The sequence below is a fragment of the Sparus aurata genome, chromosome 15 (assembly GCF_900880675.1).
Source record: "Sparus aurata chromosome 15, fSpaAur1.1, whole genome shotgun sequence".
Lineage (NCBI taxonomy): Eukaryota > Metazoa > Chordata > Actinopteri > Spariformes > Sparidae > Sparus > Sparus aurata.
In genome coordinates this window covers 710,776-734,451 of record NC_044201.1, presented here as the reverse complement: position 1 = coordinate 734,451, position 23,676 = coordinate 710,776, and the positions used below count along the sequence as shown (strand labels likewise).

At 41.5% G+C, this 23,676-nt stretch overlaps 2 protein-coding genes across 3 annotated transcripts; both read left to right on the top strand.

Moving 5' to 3' along the window:
* The first annotated feature begins 15,089 nt into the window (after positions 1 to 15,089).
* On the top strand, positions 15,090 to 16,954 carry LOC115596768 (uncharacterized). The gene is made up of 6 exons (XM_030442176.1): positions 15,090 to 15,512; positions 15,656 to 15,754; positions 15,840 to 15,903; positions 16,068 to 16,168; positions 16,260 to 16,524; positions 16,923 to 16,954. Exons 1-6 carry the CDS (start codon positions 15,408 to 15,410, stop codon positions 16,952 to 16,954), a joined length of 666 nt encoding a protein of 221 aa, XP_030298036.1. The 5' UTR covers positions 15,090 to 15,407.
* On the top strand, positions 16,804 to 19,081 carry LOC115596914 (chromosome alignment-maintaining phosphoprotein 1-like). Of its 2 annotated transcripts, XM_030442385.1 has the most exons (10): positions 16,804 to 17,017; positions 17,098 to 17,165; positions 17,303 to 17,521; positions 17,638 to 17,676; positions 17,791 to 17,907; positions 17,999 to 18,076; positions 18,198 to 18,320; positions 18,423 to 18,500; positions 18,581 to 18,664; positions 18,877 to 19,081. In XM_030442385.1, exons 1-10 carry the CDS (start codon positions 17,014 to 17,016, stop codon positions 19,039 to 19,041), a joined length of 975 nt encoding a protein of 324 aa, XP_030298245.1. In that variant the 5' UTR covers positions 16,804 to 17,013; the 3' UTR covers positions 19,042 to 19,081. The 2 variants fall into 2 exon arrangements, with proteins under 2 accessions (XP_030298245.1, XP_030298246.1); XM_030442386.1 differs by lacking the exon at positions 18,198 to 18,320.
* Positions 19,082 to 23,676: the final 4,595 nt, after the last annotated feature.

The window sequence follows — 23,676 nt, the reverse complement described above, 5'->3', positions numbered from 1 at the left end:
CGCCGAGAAGGCCTTCGACAGGGTGGAGTGGAATTACCTATTCTCCACAATGAGAAGGTTTGGCTTCGGTGACAACTTTGTTTCCTGGAGTCGCTTGCTTTATACTTCTCCTCAAGCATCAGTATGTACAAATACTCATCGCTCTAAATTATTTCCTCTTTCTCGTGGCACGTGCCAGGGGTGTCCGCTCTCCCCGATTCTATTTGCAATTGCCATCGAGCCACTTTCAATAGCGTTGAAATCCGAAACAAGATTCCTTGGTATCCAGAGGTGGGGAGTGGAGCACAAAGTTTCGCTATATTTTGACGATCTACTTCTCTATGTGCGTAACCCAGAGTCCAGTATGCCACATATACTGTCAATCTTGAAATCATTCGGGACATTGTCTGGATATAAGGACACATAAACATTCAAAAAAGTGAATGCCTCCCCATTAACCAGGCAGCCTTAACAATGCCAACGCCGTCTATTCCATTTCAGCTCTCTAAATCGGGGTTCAAATACTTAGGTGTTTTCATTACACGGTCCCTTCGTACTTTAAAGGAACGCAATTTTACAGCCCTGACAGAAAAAATTAAGACAGATCTGCAAAAGTGGGGACATTTGCCTCTCTCTTTGGCAGGGAGGGTACAAATAATTAAGATGAACGTATTACCAAGGTATTTATATATTTTCCAATGTGTTCCCATCTTCCTGCCCAGATCTTTTTTTAAAACTGTTGACTCAATCATCTCTACATTCATATGGGCAGGCAAGAACCCTAGAACCTGTAGAACCCTGCTACAGCGGAGTAGATCGTTAGGCGGACTGGGCTTACCGAATTTCCAATGTTATTATTGGGCTGCAAACATGCACAGGCTGCTTATGTGGTTCACTTCCCCACAGAGCAGCTGGTGTCAACTCGAGACCGCCTCTTGTATCTCCTCTTCACCACAGGCTCTGGCGTGTAGCACACTACCTACCACTCTTTCACAGTACACGGGCAACCCCATTGTTGTCGCCACCTTAAAGATATGGGCACAAATAGGGCAACATTTTAAGTGGTCCACTCTTCCACGATCCACTCCTATCTGTAATAACCACCTCTTTTTGCCAGCGATTATTGATCCAAGGTTTGTGACGTTGCTAAAAGGGGCCTACGATACTTGGAGAACCTGTATGTGGATGGGTCTTTCGCTAGTTTCAATCAGCTGCGTGCCACATTTGGGCTAAACCAGTCAGATTTTTTCAGGTATTTTCAATTACGGGACTTTGTGAGGTCACACTCTCCAACATTTCCTCAAATCCTGCCTTCCAGTGGCCTAGACCACATTCTACCCGCTGACGCTCTATCTAAGGGACATGTCTCTTATTTATATGAACTTATTCTGCCACCTAGTGAAACCATGGTTGAGAAAATCAAAGCAAACTGGGAAAGCGAACTACAGACCAACCTCTCTGACCATTTCTGGGGGAAGGCTTTAGAAGCTGTGAACTCATCCTCCTCTTGCGCCCGGCTTAGCCTTATTCAGTTTAAAGTGCTGCACAGGGCTCACTATTGCAAAGCCAAACTTGCCAAAATTTACCCAGACACAGTAGAGGATAAATGTAATAGATGCTCACTCTCCCCGTGTGATTTAGCACATATGTTTTGGCTGTGCCCCAAACTGGCTGGGTTTTGGGAAACATTCTTTAAGACGATCTCTGACATGTTACGGACCCAGATTTCACCATCCCCCCACATAGCTATCTTTGGGAGACTGGAGGATAGTAACACTATGATAAAAATTCAAATTAATGTAATTGCTTTCACCTCACTAATTGCACGCAGGAGAATCTTGTTACAGTGGAAATCACCCCTACCCCCATCTTTTAAATCCTGGATGGGTGACATTATGTCCTTCCTAAAACTGGAAAAAATAAAATTTTCTTTGAGAGGGTCATCTGATAAGTTTTATTCTCATTGGCAACCATTAATTGGTTATCTGGATCTAATTCCTGCAGGGGATCTTTCTCAGTAGTGCTATGCTCTGATCTTGTCTGCTGCCTTGCCAACCACTTGGTGTGTTGCTGCCTGTCTGCTGTCTGTCCTGGCCCCTGCCTTCATCCTATGTAGATGTATGGAGGTGGGTGCCACAAAAGGTGGTGTACTAGCAGCCCTGGCCTCTATAGTAATTATATATACATTTGAGCATTCATCTTCTTTTAATTTTATTTATTTATTCTTTTTTTTTCTTTTTTTTTGGTTCTTTTTTTTTGAGACTACTCTACCTGCTTTACCGTACGCTTGCTTTATGCTTATTTGTGTGAATGTATGTTTTCTTATATTTGTCACTTATTTATCTATTTATTTAAATACATCTTTATTTATGCATTTATTTTGTTATTTTTTGTATTTTTTATTTTCCTGCTGCCTATACCAACAACTAGTCTGTCCTTTGTTGTAGGGGTCCGTGGGAGGGTTGGCAGAGGGACCATGAGGTCCCGAGCCGGGATAGAAAAATGAAAAAAAAAAAATGAGAATGCCTTATGTCTCATACCCTTGTGTTAGATACTGTCCTGTTGCATTTTCTTGAATAAAATATGGCATAAAAAAAAAAAAAATATCCATATCTAACCGTCTTGCTGCTCCAGTAGGGGATCGACCCGGGGGATAATGTCAGTAAATTCAAGTTAAAACACAGACTTTGCTTATCCTGTGCGAATGCGCCGCACGAAACACAGACGTGGTGGGATGATTTCTAAATCACTTGAGGTCCCCAGGTAATACTAGTCCCGTGCGAAGAGCTGCATTTCCCCTGTAGCCAAATACCGGAGTGTTGCCAAACATTTTAACTCTGGCGTTATTGGATTGTTTCAGTTGGTTGGGAACATTATTGCGTCCCTCACCAACCACCACCACCAACCACAACTTCAGTCCCTTCGCGGTCCTTTGACATTGTTTTAATAATTCCCTGTTATTTACCGTCTCCAAAACATTCGTCTGTGACTAGGTCTTAGTGAGTTAGAAGTCCTCTGGACTACTTCTAAGGTCTCCCAGACTTAGGTGCTACTTTTAGCCTTAAGATTCTTTGTGAATACGGGCCCAGGCATTTATTTGGGACCGGCGGTTATTTATCAAAATATACACCTGCAACAGGCGTTTAAAGGGGACCCTGCGGTTAATTGAAACCCGGCTATTATTTGGTAATATAAGGTATGAAAATTAGACGATGATGTCATTTAGCGACATTTAGGACAGCCAATAGCGTCTTTCTTTGCTGAGGAGTTGACAGCAGTGAGTGATACTAATCAAGTCAATATATGTGTATTTATGATCTCTCATGCAGCTAATTAAAAAAGCACAGCAATATCAGGTAACTTAAGCATTTTGTTAAGAGTAAGTGGTGTTGGAGCCATTTGGCTTGTGGTTTCTTTGATAAACAATATTTAAATGCCTTAGAAAAAAATTATCACTGTCAGTGTAACACATATTTCAAGAGGAAAATAAACAATTTTTTCATGTTAAGTTGCATAAATTTACCATCCTGACAGGGGTAATTGCTGAAGCAACGAATATGGGTATCTGGAATGCCTGGCCATTTGCAACGCTGTAGGTTTAGACATTTACAAACTCTAAGGTCAAATGACAGGTAAAAATAGTCATATAAATAAGTTGCTGGTAGTGTCCTCACCATCAAAACCACAAAGTATAATCTAAAAAATGAAATCGTCTAAACAAAAATCTCCTGCTACCTTTTAACTGCCTAAGTAATGCCCACTGTAACTTGACCTAGGAAAATATAGCTTGTGGATCACTACTCTAGTGCAACATCACCTTTAACTATAACACCATTGATAAACATATCACTTTATTTATATATGAATGACCAAAAAGTGAACAATATAATCCTATTAATAGTTTAATTACAAAAGACTGTACAGGTTAAAATTAAGACTGAGTGTGTTTATGCATTATTTGTTTCATTGTTTTCTGTTCTGTAACATTGCTTTTTGGCAATTTTATAACCTTTTATTTTACAGATGATGAACAGAAGGAAAAATGAGGAAAAAGGGGCACGAGACAAATTGGTATGTATTCCTTTTGGCTTGTTTTTTATTCTGATGTTGTGGGTAGCAACAGAAATAAATATTGGATAATAATATTTGTTCTTTTTATTGCATACATCCTGCCCATGTAGTCTGTTTATCTAGAGTGAAACAGGAGAACTCGTCCTTTGCCAGTGAAAAGTAGAACTTACCTCTAACATTTCATAACTCACTCAGGTAATTTCAGAGCACATTTGAAGAAAACAAAAAAAAAGAGGGATGTCCCGATCATGTTTTTTTAATCCCAATCCGAGTCCTTTAATATTTGGTAGCTATCTGCCGATACTGAGCCCCAATCCAATACTTAGCCCGAACTAATATTTTCCTGCATAATACAGCTGCATTAAGAAACAAAGTACCTGCATCCAAGCTCTTCCTTCATAGGTTTTTTATTTTGTTGAAACAAAGTCTATACTTTCATATGGCTCTTTCTTATTTCTTTCTTTCTTTTCTTGCAGCATTCACACTATTGTTATTCCGAAGTTTATTCACACTATTGTTCTTCCGGAATTTATTAGTGGACACCTCTATAGCAGAGCTATAGGTGTCCATAGTGGGCTGTGCGGAGCTCGACCCTCTTCTTATTAGTGTGAATGCTGACTCAGCATTCACACTATTGTTCTTCCGGAAAGCATTCACACTATTGTTCTTCTGGAATTTATTAAAGTTATTATTATTTATTATTATTTAAATTCCAGAAGAACAATAGTGTGAATGCTGATGACTCAGCATTCACACTATTGTTCTTCTGGAATTTATTCTTATTATTCCAGCTTCCGTAGTTTTTCGGCACGTATCTCCTCCTACATACTTTGACCGATTGAAACCATTCAACCATCAAAATGTTCAGCTTTTTTAGGAAATTAGTGCTATTACTTTTGGCTTTTATATCTTTCATACTTTTGGAAATATTCAGCTTTTTCTGCAAAATTTTCCAATTCGTTCTTTATGGGGATTTTTTCAGATTTCATTCTGCTATAACTTCAGCATACGTTCAGCTATTGAAACCATTCAACTTTTAAAATGTTCAGCTTTTCATGCTCTTTCAACCTTATGCTTTTCAACTTTTCAACTTTTCAACTTTTGCAGAAATTCAGCTTTTTCACAAAAAAATTTAACATTGAATCAAATGGGAAAAGCTTCAAATCCTCTTCAAAACTCATCGACTTTCAACCTCTACTTGTTCCTCATACGTTGAGCGAGAGACACCATTCAAACTTTAAAACAGTCTCAAGACCTTGAACTATTGTCAGTGTATTCAGTTTTTAAAAATTTAGTACGGTTATGAAAATATCGCAGTTTTAGTTTTAAGGATTTTTAGCCCCTCTTCGGATTTTATAATGGGTGTGTATTGCGTCGGCTAGAGTGGGTGACATCATCGCTAGAGTGGGGAGTCGTTCGAAGACTGGGCGAAGAAAACTGTCTTCAGCTTGATTTTGGTCCCATATTTTTTACTTGACATAGACAATATTTGGATAGAAATGTAGGAAAAGTTGTTGGGTGTCAGCTGGTTGCCTCATTTCAGATGTGGGACTTACAGTTTTGGATTTAGAACCCCGGGAGCGACACAAACTCAAAACCGTGGTCCATAAGCCGCAATGTTAATTTTGAGCCCAGATTTCTGGCTGAGAGCAGGCGGTAGCTGATTTGTCTCTCGCTGCTGTGCCCTCATTTCTCACTCGACCAAAATGAAAATGACATCAACGTGTTCAGCAAGGTCTCCTGTCACTCAACATACACATTATATGGCGATTACCATTACGGTTTTTTCAGAAATCGCAGGGGTTTGGGAGGGCTTCGCCTATTCATCCTTATGGGGAGATGTTGATCTTTGTCTCTGTATTTCTCCAGCGTGTGTATCTGAAGAATGAGTTTGTATTGCGGGAGCCAGCGTGTGTGACATCATCGCTACAGTGTAGAGCAGCTGGAAAATCTGGACAAAGAATTCTCTTCAGCTGGATTTGGATCTTATATCTTTTAGTTCACATAGACAATGTATACATACAAAATGTAGGAAATCTTGTTGGCTTGCTTCATGTTTGCTCCTCCTATACGTATGTACAGCCATTTTAACCTCTTCCAGCACTCTTACTCTGCATCTTTCTACCTTTTCATCCTTGTGTCACCTATATGAGCTTTTTCACCGTTTGACTTTTTTACATTTTCATACTTTTTCAACTCTTTAACCTCTTCCAGGCCTCTTACTCTACAGCTTTTCATATGTTTGTTCACCTATTTAACCTCCTCCAGCCCTCTTACTCTACTGCTTATCATCCTTTTTTAGCCTTTTTTGACCATTTTAACCTCTTCCAGCCCTCTTTCTCTACAGCTTTTCACATGTTGTCACCTTTTTAACCTCTTCCAGACCTTCGTACTTACAACTTTTCATATTTTTTCACCTTCTTAACCTCTTCCATCACTTCTTACTCTACAACTTTTCATATTTTTTCACCTTTTAACCTCTTCCAGCCCTCTTACTCTACAGCTGTTCATATGTTTTCACATTTTTAACCTCTGCCAGCCCTCTTACTCTACTGCTTGTCATCCTTTTTAGCCTTTTTTCACCGTTTAAACCTCTTCCAGCCCACGTACTCCACAGCTTTTCATATTTTTTCACCTTTTTTATGCTTTTTCGGCCCTCTTACTTCATCCTTTTAAACCTTTTTGAGCTTTTTCGGCCCTCTTACTCTACATCTTCTCATCCTTTTTTCACCATTTTAACCTCTTCCAGCCCTCTGACAGTACAGCTTTTCATTATTTTCTCACCTTTTGAAGCTCTTTCAGCCTTTAACTTTTCACCCCGTTGGCTGTTTTTCAACATTTTAGCCTGTTCCAGCCCTCTTACTCTACAACTGTTCATGTTTTTTCAACTTTTTGACATCTTCCAGCCTCCTTACTCCACAGCTTTTCATATTTTTTCACCTTTTTAACCTCCTCCAGCCCTCTTACCCTACAGCTTTTCATCCCTTTCATTCCCTTTTCACCTATTTAAGCTCTTTCATCCTATAACTTTTCACCTTTTTAGCCTTCTTTCACCATTTTAACATCTCCCTGCCCTCTCAATCTACAGCTTTTCGCCTTTCTTTCAACTTTCTTAGAGTTTTATGCATTTTCGGCAGGTCATTCAGCAGGTCTCGCTTCAGCCTGCAGCATTCACACTGTATTTTCGCAGGAAATACAAATTTTTCTAGTTAGTGTGAATGCTGACTCAGCATTCACACTATTGTTCTTCTGGAATTTATTAAAGTTATTATTATTAGTGTGAATGCTGAAAGCATTCACACTATTGTTCTTCTGGAATTTATTAAAGTTATTATTAGTGTGAATGCTGCAAGCATTCACACTATTGTTCTTCTGGAATTTATTATTAGTGTGAATGCTGCAAGCATTCACACTATTGTTCTTCTGGAATTTATTATTAGTGTGAATGCTGCAAGCATTCACACTATTGTTCTTCTGGAATTTATTAGTGGGCTGTGCGGAGCACAGCCCACTATGGACACCTCTATAGCAGAGCTATAGGTGTCCATAGTGGGCTGTGCGCGCACAGCCCACTATTGTTATTGCTCGTGTCTCTTCTTATCATTATTCATCCTCCTTCCGATTTTGGCAGTTTTCACGCCCCGCACCGTTGAGCGCATACAAACAAAAAATATATCAAAACGTGCGGCTCGGGCGGACTCGTCCTGCTATTATTTTTCTCAGGAAAATATGAATTTTTCTGCAACGTTTTTCAAACATCTCCAGCTCTGGCATACATTGAGCTAGAAACACCATTACAGCTTTAAAATGTAGGCACAAGTCCTGAGTATTTTTGTTGTATTTGAACTTTTTTCCTATGATGTGTAGTTTTTGAACTGTGATCCTTGAATGACAGTGAGTGATTTTGGAAAAATTCAGGGTTTTCAATGATTGTGTATGGCGGAATGTTCGTGCAGCAGCGTGGAGAGGGCCAACTGACAGAGTGAGAGAGACTCAAAAATTCTCTCTGAAATTTTCTCTTTCCGTGACGATCCTGGCCACAAATTAAGCTAAAAAACAGTGATATTTTCCAGAGTTGTAGCCACACTTGTCTTCTTTCTCCCAATGTGTCCACTTTATCGGTAGGATTTACGGTTTTTGAATTATCGACCGCTAACCGACAAGAGTAGCTGTCAAATGCTCCATTTATTCCAATGTAAATCGGGAGAAGGATTTCCAAAACTGCAACCCTTTTTAACTCGCTGCCATTTCCACATTTCTGAAGCTAGGACCACAAAACTTAATGAGTGTGTTTTTTAAGGCCTTTCTGGCTCGATCGTGAAAAAAAATTGTCGATATCATGTATGATTTTGACCAAATAGCACTAGTTTGACGTCCAAGATGTGAGGCAGAAATTGCTCTCAAATCAGCTCCCTCACAGTCCGTTGCTACGGCCCTTGCCAACGGTCACCTAGCAACCAAAAACAGCTGGGCCAAGAGAGAGAGTGACAGACAGACAGACACTAGACACACATCAGACAGACAGACAGACAGACAGACACACAGGAGACACACATCAGACAGACAGACAGACAGACAGACACACAGGAGACACACATCAGACAGACAGACAGACAGACAGACACACAGGAGACACACATCAGACAGACACACAGGAGACACACATCAGACAGACAGAAAGACAGACAGGAGACACACATCAGACAGACAGACGGACAGACAGACAGAGCGACATGTAGACACACACACACACACAGAGCTGCTTAAGCGTGCTCTCGCATGCACACAGACGCACACACACAGTATATTTCCCAACATTTAAACTACATTAAACGATCATTTTTTCACTCATTCAATGTGCGGCTTGATCGGACTCTGTATGCTATAATTCAGTTTTCTAGAATATTAATCTTTCGCGTCGTAAGACGCGAACAGCTGCGAGACACTTCCCATAAGGAATGAATGGGATGAGGTCAAAAAACTCGCAAATCTGCAATGTTTTTCAAACATCTCCTGCTCTGGCATACATTCAGCTAGAAACACTATTCCAGCTTTAAAATGTAGGCACAGGTCTTGAGTATTTTTGTTGTATTTGAACTTTTTTCCTATGATGTGTAGTTTTTGAACTGTGATCCTTGAACGATGGTGAGTGATTTTGGAGAAATTCTGGGTTTTCAATGATTGTGTATGGGGGAATGTTCGTGCAGCAGAGTGGAGAGGGCCAACTGACTCCGTCACAGTCCGTTGCTACGGCCCCTGCCAACTGTCACCTAGCAACCGAAATCAGCTGGGCAAAGAGAGAGAGTGACAGACATACAGACAGGAGACACACATCGGACAGACAGACAGACAGACAGGAGACACACATGAGACAGACAGACAGACAGAGAGACATGTACACACACACACACACACAGCCATGCTTAAGCTTGCACTCACATACATGCAAACGCACACACACAGTATATTTCCCAACAATTAAACTACATTAATGATTATTTTTTCGCTCATTCAATGTGCGGCTCATTCGTACTCGGGTTGCTAATATTCAGCTTTACGAAATATTAATTTTTCGCGACATAAGTCGCGAAAAATTGCGATAAATTTCCCATAAGGAATGAATGGGGCGAGGTCAAAAAAGTCGCAAATCTGCGACGTTTTTCAAACATCTCCTGCTCTGGCATACGTTCACGTAGAACAAGAGTAGCTCTCAAATGCTCCATTTACTCCAATGTAAATCAGGAGGAGGAATCTCAAAACTGCACCCTTTTTTAACTTGCTGACATTTCCACATTTCTGAAGCTAGGACCACAAAACTTGATGTGTGTGTTCACTCAGGCACAAGTCCTGAGTATTCAAGTTGTATTTGAACTTTTTTCCTATGTTGTGTAGTTTTTGAACTGTGATCCTTGAATGAAGGTGAGTGATTTTGGAAAAATTCAGGGTTTTCAATGATTGTGTATGGCGGAATGTTCGTGCAGCAGCGTGGAGAGGGCCAACTGACAGAGTGAGAGAGACTCAAAAATTTGCTCCGAAATTTTCTCTTTCCGTGACGATCCTGACCACAAATTGGGCTCAAAAACAGTGATATTTCCCAGAGTTGTAGCCACACTTGTCTTCTTTCTCCCAATGTGTCTACTTTATCGGTAGGATTTACGGTTTTTAAATTATCGACCGCTAACCGACAAGAGTAGCTCTGAAATGCTCCATTTACTCCAATGTAAATCGGGAGAAGGGTTTCCAAAACTGCACGCTTTTTTAACTCGCTGCCTTTTCCACATTTCTGAAGCTAGGACCACAAAACTTAATGAGTGTGTTCTTTAAGGCCTTTCTGGCTCGATCGTGAAAAAAAATTGTTGATATCATGTAAGATTTTGACCAAATAGCACTAGTTTGACGTCCTAGATGTGAGGCAGAAATTGCTCTCAAATCAGCTCCCTCACAGGCCGTTGCTACGGCCCTTGCCAACGGTCACCTAGCAACCAAAAACAGCTGGGCCAAGAGAGAGAGTGACAGACAGACAGACAGACAGGAGACACACATCAGACAGATAGACAGACAGGAGACACACATCAGACAGATAGACAGACAGGAGACACACATCAGACAGACAGACAGACAGAGAGACATGTAGACACACACATACTCACACGCAAACGCACACACACAGTATATTTCCCAACATTTAAACTACATTAAACGATTATTTTTTCACTCATTCAATGTGCGGCTTGATCGGACTCTGTATGCTATCATTCAGTTATCTAGAATATTAATGTTTCGCGTCGTAAGACGCGAACAGCTGCGAGACACTTCCCATAAGGAATGAATGGGATGAGGTAAAAAAACTCGCAAATCTGCGATGTTTTTCAAACATCTCTTGCTCTGGCATGCATTCACCTAGAAACACCATTCAAACTTTAAAATGTAGGCACAAGTCCTGTGTATTTGAGCTGCATTTGAACTTTTTTCCTAAGATGTATCATTTTTGAACGGGGAGAGACTTTAAAAAACTCTCAGAAATGTTCTCTTTCAGTGATGCTCCCAGCCACAAACTTTACTCAAAAACAGTGATATTTTCCAGAGTTTTATCGGTAGGATTTATGGTTTTGGATTGATCTGCCTCTAACCGACAAGAGTAGCTCTCAACTGCTCCATTCACTCCAATGTAAAGAGATCGACAGACAGACAGACAGACAGGAGACACACATGAGACAGACAGATAGACAGACACACACACACACACACAGGATATTTCCTAACAAACTATATTTGTTAGGAAATATCGCAAGTCGCGAAAAACCTCGACAATTTTCTTCTAAGGAATTAATAGGATGACGGAATGGGACCCCTCAATGGCAAAGCAATAGGGGCCCATCGTGGGCTGTGTGGAGCACAGGAAGAGAGAGTGACAGATTTATCAATGAGTCAGTTTAATACACACACACACAGACACATAGCAAAGCTATAGAGGGGTCCATAGTGAGCTGTGCAGAGCACAGCACCACTAATAACAAGAGATGCGAGGAATAACAATAATAGGCTGCTATTCCTCGTGCCTCTTCTTCTTCTTATTATTATCATTCATCCTCCAGCTTTAGCATGCACTCACATGCACACAAACACACGCACAGTATATTTCCCAACATTATTATAAAAACTATATTTAACGATTATCTTTTCATTCATTCAAGCCAGGAACTCCAGTCAAATATTTAAATGTTTCAGCTCATCGATATATTGAGACTGAATTGAATTTCTCTCAAAATATTTGAATCATTCTCACTGTAACATCTCTTCATACTCCATCAGCTGAAACAAAACAAACTGGAATGCTGGCTTAAATTTGTATTGAAATTTACTTAATATTATTAATAATATTTATTGATTCATAATAACGTTTTCATTAGTGTATTATATTATAATACATTAATTAAATATATAAATGATTATATATAAACGATGTATTTAATAATATATAATACAATAATTTAATAGTTATCAACTAATATTATTAATTAAGTGTTCTAATTAAAATGGATGTTTTTTAATGTATAACATTCTAATATATTCATGAAAATAAACATAAATAGTGAACTGCAGCAAAGTATGATTGTCCGGAGTCTGTGTCAAGTGCACAGATATCAGCCATCTCATTTGACAAATCACCTCGGATACAGATGACAGACGACACAAGACGACTCTGATTGGTCAGTTGTGTGTGCATCTATTTTTGGCCTTGATATAAACCCCTGGTCCGGCTCTGATCGATACCCTTTGACCTCAACAGAGGTAAGTACCTGTTATACCTGACATTAGCATACTGAAATCCTTGATAAAAGTGGATTTGTGGATATTGAAGCTAGACATTACTATCTCTCCCATGATCACGGAAAAATGAATGTAATTATTTATGGTCGGTCTGTTTAAGCATTACTAATTCGGTACTTGGCTCCGGATTACCGAGTAGCCAAGCTAACAGCTAACGTTAGCTATTAGCGGGCCCTCCGTTAGCGTGGCTACTCGGAGCCAGTAGCTCCGGGCCTACAAAGCTGTAGGGCTCCATAAGTATAGAATATGTCTGTCTAGCTAACAGTAACAGGGCTCCGTCAGTCTGTTTCAATACAACATTATTTAGACGAGCTAATGGCGCTACTCGGCTGTGGTATACAGGCCGCGCTCTAAACCAACAGCGGTGACTTAGCTTTTTCTATAGAGAAACATTAACCGGAGCGAAGAGTAACTGTGCTAACATCCGTACACCTTTAACAAAAGTGAGATTATTGAAGCTAGACATTACTGTCTCGTGATTTTTGGAAGACTGATTGTTGATGGTCGTCCTGTTGGCATTTGTTCTCTCGCGGCGCGAACGGTAGCTATTAGCTGGATGCTAACTGCGCAAATCCCGGCCTTTGTTCTCTCCCGTGAACTATCCTGTCATGCATAGAACTTTAACAGGGGTCAGATTTCCAACTGCGCTAACTGTGCTAACATCTATACGCCGTTAACAAAAGTGAGATTACTGAAGCTAGACATTACTGTCTCGTGATTTTGGGAAGACTGATTGTTGATGGTCATCCTGTGTCTATATAAAAACTCTGAGTTTAAAGCTTAAACAGCCGAGCTACGCAACTGGGCATACCATAGACATATATACATAGACGCCTCATTGAGCGGGTTGGCCCGCTGCTGCGATACGTCAACGTCGCCGCCATATTGGAGGAGGCAGATCCGCCCCGTGAACTAATACGAGTCAATGGAGTGAACTTTATAAAGCTCCTTCTACAAAGTGCTATAAGTTAATGTGTCTCATTTACACATTCACACACATACGGATATATTCAGGAAACAGAGAGGAACCAAAAACAACGTCTGTAACGTTCTCTGAGGATTATAAATGTTAGCTAATCCTCATATGTTCAGTATACAGGTCGGCACCAAACCATTTTATAATGTTTTTATAAGTGTTTACAGCTGCTAATGTATGTTACGCTGTTACTGTGATGATACGTGACAGTTAAATATTTAATCTGTCCACAATAACCACATCCTGACATGCAAATGTGGCATCTGTGTGAATCAAAAACACCGTCATTTTATAAATAGTGATTTTTGACTAATAATATCATGGCGACAAAAATAAAGTCTGCAAATCAAGATGAGAAACTGCAACAGCAGTGAAGAGATACACACCATGACAGATATGGTATAAAATAACATTTCATGTTAAAAAAAAAAGTGAAGTATCAGCAGGCTACTATTATAAATATGCACCATATATAGTTTTCAACATTATTATTAGTGAAATCATAGTAGTAGTATTTTCTGCATATTCTTGACTTTGAATGGGAGCAGCTGTAACGCTTGAATTTCCCATCGGGGATCAATAAAGTATTTCTGATTCTGATTCGTATATTATGCAGTCAGTTGTCCATATAAAGTTAAATTAGATTAACCAAGTTGACAGTATGGCGGACAGATGTCTCATTTGCATGTCAGGATGTGGTTATTATGGACAGATTGAATATTTAACTGTCATGTATCATCACAGTAACAGCGTTACATACATTAGCAGCTGTAAACACTCATAAAAACATTATAAAATGGTTTGGTGCCGACCTGTATACTGAACATATGAGGATTAGCTAACATTTATAATCCTCAGAGAACGTTACAGACGTTGTTTTTGGTTCCTCTCTGTTTCCTGAATATATCCGTATGTGTGTGAATGTGTAAATGAGACACATTAACTTATAGCACTTTGTAGAAGGAGCTTTATAAAGTTCACTCCATTGACTCGTATTAGTTCACGGGGCGGATCTGCCTCCTCTAATATGGCGGCGACGTCGACGTACGGTCCAGCGCTCAATGAGGCGTCTATGTATATATGTCTATGGGGCATACCTTGGCCTCTGTTCTGTCGCGGCGCGAACGGCAGCCATTTTCTCTCCCGGTGCGAACTGCACTGTCATGCATAGATCCTTTACATGGCTCAGATTTTTAATAGGAGATATTACACTGATGATTTTGTAATTAAAAGAAAGAAAAAAGTTTTTCTGTTTTCATACAAGAACATTAACACGAGTTGAAAGCTGTATTTCTGATCTATCTACTTGCTTACTTTGTGTCTAGTAGTTACCACTCCCTTCTGTTGACCATAAAAACGTCCTTGTGTTTGTTAGTCTGTGATAAAATGTGATTGCATGTTATTTTTTATGTGGCTAGCAAAATATCATACTTAAATTTATTATACACTTTTACAACCTGCCTTGATTAAATGGAAAAGGAAGCATTTTAAAACATGACTATTTGCTTTTGATAATAAAGTGCATTGAGGTGTTGATAAAATCCTGTACATTTGTGGAAGTTAATGTCATTATTACTTGTGTTGTATATTTATTGTGTCATAGTTAGTAATTCTTTTATTTGGGGAATTAACTAGTATAATACTGTGTAGTATAAAATATAGTATTATATTTATCATTTAAAGTAATTATAATATAGAATTGACACAATTTACAGTGACTAGTAACATTTGCGAGACATTTAACTTTTTATTGCATAATGTCTTTGATAAGATTAAAGGGTTCCTGTGCTTCGACAGCTGAGAGTGACCATCATTGTTGATTCATCGCCCTCAACCTTCGCAGAGCAGTATCACCACATCATCCACACACACACAATCTTCATCAATTCAAATTTCATTTTATGTATAAGATATTACATTAGGTTGTCATAGATTAGATTAGTTTACATTAGGTAGTTTAGGTTTAGGTCAGCTTGACAAGTTAGCCTATTAACCTTTTGAGAGGCATTTCTCTTGTTTTTTTTTTCTGTCTTTAACTTCTGTCAGCAGGATGCCAAGGAAGTCGAGACGGTCTGTGGCGGCGAGGAAGCGCTGGGAGTCGGACTGGAGGAAGCTCGACCTGGAGGAGCTGAGGTCCCCCCCGCCCCCCCCGGAGGTACTTGCACAGTAGATAAGCTTCTGTGTCGCAGTGACAGCTATCTGCATGAAAATGGCTGTAGAAATGTTACATCTATTGCTTTCTCATTAACTGCTGATTTCTGTATGTCTGCCATGTCTTTAATGTTAATGTTTCATCAGACGGTGTCCACCCCGGCTGGAGAGGAACCTTCCAGAGGGTCAAGGACCAAGAGGACCAGGGAGACCCGCCCCCCCTGCTCCCGAGCTCCAGTCGGCAACGTATGTTCCTACCTCACTCACAGAGACACACACACACTCAATGGGACATTGTCTGAGGTTTAATGTGTTTGTAATCTGTAATCAGGCATTTGGATCTTCACCCCCTGCCAAGCCTTTCTGGAGCCCGGCTGATGCTGAAGTTCGTGCACGTAAGTATCCACCTGTTTTATCCCGAAATGATCCATAAATTAATTCATCATCAATATTAAACTTTTAAACTGGTTTTCCTGTGCTTTTTAACAAGTGATTGTTGATATTTCCTGGCAGGCTTTCCCTCATCAGTTTTACCATTTATCTGTTTTGTCCTTTACAGGCTGCGGTACCGGTTACCGCCATCCGGTGACGAGCTGGCCACCTTCGGAGTGGACTGGACGGAGCCACAAGCTGGTCATCCCACCGGCGTCTGACAAGAAGGTGCTGTTATTGTCCAGTTTATGAAGGAAGTAATTGATTTTGGGCGGGATTAATGATTTTCATGCTAAAGAAGCTTTCTTTGTTGTTGCAGTTTGTTCTGATTGTCGGGGACTCCCATCTCCGGTCCATCGTGGACGGTTTCGCCGTGATGCCAGAAGGGAAGTTTTCTTTTGGTTTCATGTCGACCCCCGGGGCCCATGCCGCTCAGCTGCGGACTGAGGTCCTGCATGCTAAAGTTCCTCGCTCCCCTGATGCTGTTTGTGTTCTTGCCCCTAGCAACAGCGAGCAGGACCGTGGACGAGGCAGCCGTCGACTACGCCAGATTCCTCACTGCTGTGAGGAGCCGCTGGCCGAAGGTAAGCTTTTATTTATTTTTTTTTTTTTAGGCATCTACACCTTTTTAATTAGACAGTGGATAGATTTTTGTAATGGGAAAGAGAGGGGCTGTCACATGCAGCAAAGGTCTGCTGGCCAGGATTCGAACCAGGGTCTGCTGCATATGTGGCATGCGCTTTAACCACTCGACTACCTGCACGCCCACACCTCACTGCTGTGAGGAGCCGCTGGCCGAAGGTAAGCTTTTTTTTTTTTCATGTCTCACCTGTCCTATTTTCTTAGTAGTTTAACAACAATAGAAGTAGATTGACTACTCTAGTAAGACTAATTGTATGAGCTTAATGTCAGCTTAGTGTGTGTGTGTGAGATTTTGAATGAAACTGTCAATTGGTGGTTTCTAAAATGTTGTTCTCTACAGGTCTTTGTGCTGGACTTCCCCCCCCCGCCTGAACGAGGATGAGGAGCACCAGAGGGACCTTCGCCGCGAGTACCACCGCGTGACGGCTCGTATGGGTATGTTTTTAAAAAAAAAAAAAACTTGTCAATAAAAGCACGAAAACGAAATGTACTTAAAAATGTCCTTATATTTTTAGGCTTGAGGTACTTCTCTGCGGAGGAGTACTTCCCCCGTACGCGCCTGGATCTGTGGAGCAGCGACGGCGTAAGTAGAATATCTCTGTGTGATAGAAAAAGTCTAATTTGCTATAATTTCTTGTGTGTTGATATGAAACAGTCAACATGAGCTACTTTTGAAGTTGAACTTTGTCTGTAAATGGATTTGTATTGTCATGTCTGCAGGTTCACCTGAGCGACTGTGAGGGGATGGGGATCCTCACCCAGCTGCTGTGGACCTCCACGGAGCAGTTCCTCGAGACACCTCCTCCCCCTCCCCCGGTGTCTCCTACTCCTTCACAGCCGCTTAGGAAGTTTTCTCCTAAGCTGGTTGTGAAGGGAGAGGTACGTGCTCCTCTGTCTCCTGACCCCTTCCAGTGGAAGGTCGTTGGTCAGAGCAGCAAGGTTAGTAGGTTTTTTTTAAAATTATATTACATGTGTTTGTGCACCTTTTGGTGAACAGGTTCAAAGTCCTAACTAAAAAGCACCTATATAATCAAATGTGTGATGTGCTTTTCTAGTCGCAGGTTCCTAGTCAGGCCAGCGTGGCTCAGCAGCAGGTGAGAGATTTTTCTTTTTTTAACAACAAGATTACTGGTTAGTATTTAAACTTTGTGAATTTGACCAAATATTCATTTGTCTTTGTGTTTATTTTGTTTTTTTGTCTTTCACAGGAGAAGGAGTCCTTCCTTCCACTGAACCCAATGTGGTTCAGTAGCACGGCCCTTCGTGCTATGGAGGAAGTGTCTCCCTCTCAGCTGTCTGACGTCCCGTCTCCTCCAGCGCGCAAGGTAAATTGTCTGACATCTCTTCTCAGCTGTATTATAAAGTTTCTCCTTGTTCCCTTCAGTTACTGTTGCTATGTTTTATTTGACGGTGTAGGTGGCCTCACCAGCGGCAGCCAGGCGTCGTAGGACCACGGAGAGACGCTCCCCTCGCCACCAGTCTCCTGTGAACAATGTATGTTACACAACTGACACACACAGTCAATGTTTATAGCTGAAACGGTGTCTTCATGGAGAAATAACTACATTGTCTTCGCTGTCTGAATTTTGATATATTTGTTCTTATCTATCAACAGCTGGTTGGATCTCCTCCAGCCAGGCTGTCACGGAGACTGGAGGACGACGCCCCCTCCAGCCCGGTTCCTCAGTCCAGGACCACGGATGGATCACCGCCCCGCACCCAAACTTCAGTGACCAACGTATGTTACTCTCTGACACAACAGACACAATCTCACACAGAACATACAGTGTGTTCACTGAGACTTGTGAAGTTTAACATGTTTGTTCTCATGTGTCAACAGCTGGTTGGATCCCCTCCAGTCAGGTTTTCCTGTAGTTTGGGTGATCCGGCGACCCCCTGCTGTTCACCGGTTGCGAAGGTAAATATTATTCCTATTGAATAAAGTTCATAATGTCATTAAAGTTTTCATTTTACTGAATTGTTATTATTTGTTCTCAGGTGGCCAGGATGCAGACCCCTTCACCGGCTGGACTGTCCCAGACCCTTAAAGCTGCGGCCTGTCACTCTCCTCGCCCAGCTAAGGTATTTACTCCACAAATGACACACACAGAGAACATTGACTGTAAAATCAGCTGTAACTACATTAAACTGGTTAATTTAACATCTCTGATACCATTATCTTTCTCTGCAGTTCCAAATGTCAGTGAGTAATTGAAATTTAGAAAACTTTTCTTGTATCAACTTGTTGTGTTGCCTCATGTCTAAATATTAACTGGTGTTATGACTTCTCACAGACCGTCTGGACACCAGATCCCTCTTCGACCTGCTGGCCCTGGATCATCAATGATGGACTCTCCGCCTCTCATTCCTCTTCTAAAGAAGTAAGGACATTTACATTCGGGTTTATTGTGGGCTTAATGTTGTTTGTTCGAGGGAAAGTGTGGCTTACTTTCAACTGAAATGCAAAAAAAAACAATAACAAAAAAACCATGAAGGAAATGAAGGAGAGAATTAATATAAGTAATAATAGTAATAATCAATCAAATTATGAACAAAATGACTGAACAACTAGTTTGACACTATTATCAATTGTTTAAAGATAAACACAAGTATCTTGGTCAGTTAACATCTTGTGTCAGTCTGAAGTTAGTAGTCTCCTTTATTCCTCCTGTGGTCCTTGGCATATTTTAGATCATTTTGGCTGTGTTGATGCTTATGGATTGAAAATGACCACAGGTGTGTATTTGAGTTTAACATTTCAGGAATGTTTTTTCAATCCTCTAATGTCCTCTTAAGCCTTTTAATAGTAAAAAACAAAACAAACCTTTTTGTGCCCGTGACTCCCATGTAAGCGATATGTTTTAATACACTGCCAATGTAGTATAAATTTAAATATTTATCGATGTTTTCATGTATAAACGGTGTGACAGAAGTACAAGGGATGTGAGAGTTCAAGGTCCTTTAAAGCCTCCTTCAAACTATGGAATGATCTGTGTTAATGAGTTCAAGTCAAGTATGATTTAGCATAATAATCATTTGTGTATGTGTAAGATTGTCAGGTTTTTTTAATATACATTCAATTGATTGGGAAAATTTGAAGGGAATGATACTGTATAAGTGGATAGTTGATAGTTATTTTAATTAAAGCTGCAGAAGGTAAAATGTTAGTCACATTTGCTTAAAGCGTCAGTATGCTATGACTGTAGTATATGAAACAGTTAATTATTACAAATATTGATAATGTTAACTAGGCTCAGGATTATGCTAATAAGTGATCCTTTATGATAATGATTATAATTTCTTATATTTCAGGTGACGGTTAGTGCTAGTATTAGGGCCAGTCATAGTCAGAGTGACATGAGGTACAGGAAGTTCTCCAGGAACCACCAGTGTACCTGCATGTCCCTGACTTTTCTGGCTTATCAGAACGAGGGCTGTCAGTTGAACACTGCTGCCCTCGATAGAGTGCTGGCAAAGGGAGATTCACTTTATGTAGGTGTAAAACGACAGCTGATCCAGAAAAAACAATTCCGCAGTGACCATCTCACTGTGGAAGAACTGCCCAAACAAGTCCTGACAGACACAGATATGTTTCACTTCCACAGGACTGAAATCAGGTGTGGACCAGTGGAAGCCAGTGGAAGCCAGGCTTGGGGTCTGCCCCTTGCCACACAGTTAGAGTGTCTGTCAGGTGAAGTTAATCTGGCTTTAATCATAGTAAGTCCAGAATGTATTGCAGTTTTCCGTGACCAATCAGGCAGGTATGGTGTGTTTGATTCACACTCAAGAAACGCGGTGGGCTTACCTCACCCCCACGGAACTGCAATTATGAAGACCTTCTCAGAAATCAGTGACTTGGCTGACCACCTGCACAAACTGTTTGCAAATCGCAGACCATCTGCCAGTTATGAGTTTGTGCCGGTGTCATTTGAAGCCATTGGTTCCAGAGAACGCCCTCAGGCATCTCTGGCACACGGTGTATCCAGGACAGCTCTCCCAACAGCAGCAGAGCCTGTCCTCAGGACGGCTCCTGCACCCCGAGCAGCAGAGCCTGTCCTCAGGACGGCTCCTGCATCCCGAGCAGCAGAGCCTGTCCCCAGGACGGCTCCTGCACCCCGAGCAGCAGAGCCTGTCCCCAGGACGGCTCCTGCACCCCGAGCAGCAGAGCCTGTCCCCAGGACGGCTCCTGCACCCCCATCAAAAAAACATTTCGCAAAGTTGTCAAAGCAACAGCGAAGAAAGGCAATGCAGAAAGCCAGCAAAAACCGGCGCGCGTTTCTGTCTGGTGAAGAAAAAAGGAAAAGAATCCAATTTAAAAGGAAAAAGTACAGCAGCTGTCCAGAATTTAGGAGAAAAAAACTCAAAGCACAAAGGAGAAGATATGCCCAAGACAGTCTCCATCAGAAACAGCGATTACGGTCTTTCAAATGTTACTATGAAAATGTTCAAGATAAGAAGAAGGAAGAACTCGCCAGAAGATACAGGAAAGATGCTACGTTCAGGCAACAACGGAAGACTTGCATTTCAAAGAAATACAAGGAAGATGCCACGTTCCGCACCAAAAGGAACACATTACAGATAGATACAAGTCGAATACAGTGTTTCGGAGCAGACAAAAATTTGTCATGTCTCAGAGGTACAACACGGATCCAAACTATAGCCAAAAACAAAAGCAAGATTTCAATCTTAGATATCACAACGATACGGAATTTAAACGTCGTTTTAATCAACGTTGTAACCAGCAGAGAGCAACCAAATTGGCCACAGATGCTGCCTTTAGCATATTTTACAAGATGCAGAGAGCGCTTAGACTCAAGAGAAAATACAGACAAATTGTGCCCCACCGCCCCCAGCCCCTGATTAATCCACTGATGGAAGCAGCCATAGCTGCCTTTCGTGAGTCCATCAGACATGGACCTACATACATTTGTACTGTTTGTCACAGAGCTCTGTTTCCTAATCAGGCCAAAGAATGCAAAAGGAAAAAATATAGTAAACACGCAAAAGTGGCAGCAGCATGTTTGACAGGAAAGTATGTTCACTTTTGTGACAGTGACTGCCCTACACCTTGCTCTGTGCCACAAGAGAGACTGCATGAGTGGATATGCTACACCTGCGACAGCCACCTCATCAGAGGACGCATACCACCCATGGCAGTCATAAACAATTTAGAGTTGGCGCCCATCCCCCCAAAATTGGCTGTACTTAATATGCTTGAGAGGCAGCTGATTGCAAAAATCCTGCCATTTGCAAAATTGTTGCTCTGCCAAAAGGCCAACAGAGAGCAGTCCAAGGAGCTGTTGTGTGCGTTCCATCAGAAGTGGAAGCGACCGTCAACAGTCTCCCGAGGCCCAGAGCAGAAGCGCAGCTGCTTCAAGTGAAATTGAAAAGGCACATCAAATACAAAGGTTACCAGCACTTTTACACCGTTAATATGAAGAATGTGCTAGCTGGCCTTGCAACATTGAAGGAGACGCATTCCGAATATAAAGATGTGTTTATTGATGAGACTGCCACTTTTGACTGTCTGCTCGAAGAAGAGGATCCCATTGAAGAAGAGGAGTCCAGACAAGAAGAGGAGCCCATTGACGACGAGGATCCCAGTATCCCAGAGGAAGATAGGGATGTAGATTTGGAGGACATTTTTAAGAGCCAAAACGAGCCGGGACAGTTGGAGGCAGATGAGGAAGAACAGGAGGAGCTGAGACCAGGCCTCTCCCTGGACACTTGCATGCAGCCCCCTGACATTGCACAGGAAATCCTTTCATATGGCGACGGAATATTTAGTGTTGCACCCGCGCAAGGCAACAAACCGGTTGGATTTTTCACCATACATAAGTTGGAGGCCATGGCATTTCCTGTACAATTTCCAACAGGAGAGAACACATTAGATGAAGCTAGAACTGTGTCCCTGTCCCCGAGCCTTTACTTTAATTCTAGGCTCTTTGCTGCAGATACGCGTTTTGCAAGTGACCAGAGTTATCTTTTCTTTGCGCAGTTTGTTACAGAGACTCACCTCGCAACAAATAGTATGTCTCTACAAATGCGCAAAGGAAAGTCGAAAACCAGAGACGGCCGTAGGATTAACAATGTCATGCTCCAGGATAAGGATGAGGTAGAACGGCTCATTATGAAGCAGGATGCGACCAGGTTCATGCAGCCTCTTAGAGGCACTGCAGCCTATTGGAACAAAACACTTAAAGATGTGCACGCCATGGTTCGTCAAATTGGAAAACCAACATTTTTTGCCACGTTCTCCGCTGCTGAGATGAGATGGCCTGAGTTCATAGAGGTCATCAAAGCTCAGCAGGGTGAACAAGGGCTGTTTTCAGATTTAGATTGGAAAACAAAATGCGACATTCTGAGAAGTAACCCCGTCACAGTAATGCGCATGTTTGAAAAGAGAGTCGAGGCTCTCATGACGAACCTCATCCTCTCTCCTGCACGACCGATTGGTGAAGTAGAAGATTATTTTTATCGCGTTGAGTTCCAAGCTAGGGGAAGCCCACACATCCACATGCTAATTTGGATAAAAGATTCACCTAAATTTGAAGAGGACCCCGATAGTCACGTTATGGAATTTATAGATAGATATATTAGTTGCAAAATGCCCGACCCTGACACAGATCCGGAACTCCACAAAATAGTGTCAGAGGTTCAGGTGCACAGCAGGAAACATTCAAAGTCTTGTAAGAAGGGAAATGTAGCCTGCAGGTTTGGCTTTCCAAAACTACCGATGGATAAAACGTTCATCACCAGGCCCCCCACCATTAATTACCACCAAAAAGAGGATCAAGATGATGCAGACTTCGAAGCGCAAATAGCGGAGCAGAAAAAGGCCCTCGCAGAAAACCAGAAATTGGCTAAGCGAATGCTCCAACCAGTTAGAGATCTGCTTATGGATCCAGGCGCTTCGTTCAGCAGTTTGGCAGACTTGCTTCGCCAGTGCAACTTAACTTATGAGCAATAGTTCTCCGCCGCGCAGCGCCTGGCAAACAACCATGTCGTGATGCTGAGGCGCCATCCAAATGATTGTTGGGTTAATGCCTACAATCCTGATTTGCTTAGAGCGTGGAACGCAAACATGGACATCC

Excerpts from the sequence above, each read along its gene's own strand:
- LOC115596768 (XM_030442176.1), top strand. The coding sequence starts at position 15,408 with ATGCCAAGGAAGTCGAGACGGTCTGTGGCGGCGAGGAAGCGCTGGGAG. Across the intron at positions 15,513-15,655 it reads CCCCCCCGCCCCCCCCGGAG|ACGGTGTCCACCCCGGCTGG; the intron begins GTACTTGCACAG and ends ATGTTTCATCAG. Across the intron at positions 16,169-16,259 it reads CACCGGCGTCTGACAAGAAG|TTTGTTCTGATTGTCGGGGA; the intron begins GTGCTGTTATTG and ends TTGTTGTTGCAG.
- LOC115596914 (XM_030442385.1), top strand. Across the intron at positions 17,166-17,302 it reads ATCTGTGGAGCAGCGACGGC|GTTCACCTGAGCGACTGTGA; the intron begins GTAAGTAGAATA and ends TCATGTCTGCAG. Across the intron at positions 18,077-18,197 it reads ACCAGTCTCCTGTGAACAAT|CTGGTTGGATCTCCTCCAGC; the intron begins GTATGTTACACA and ends ATCTATCAACAG.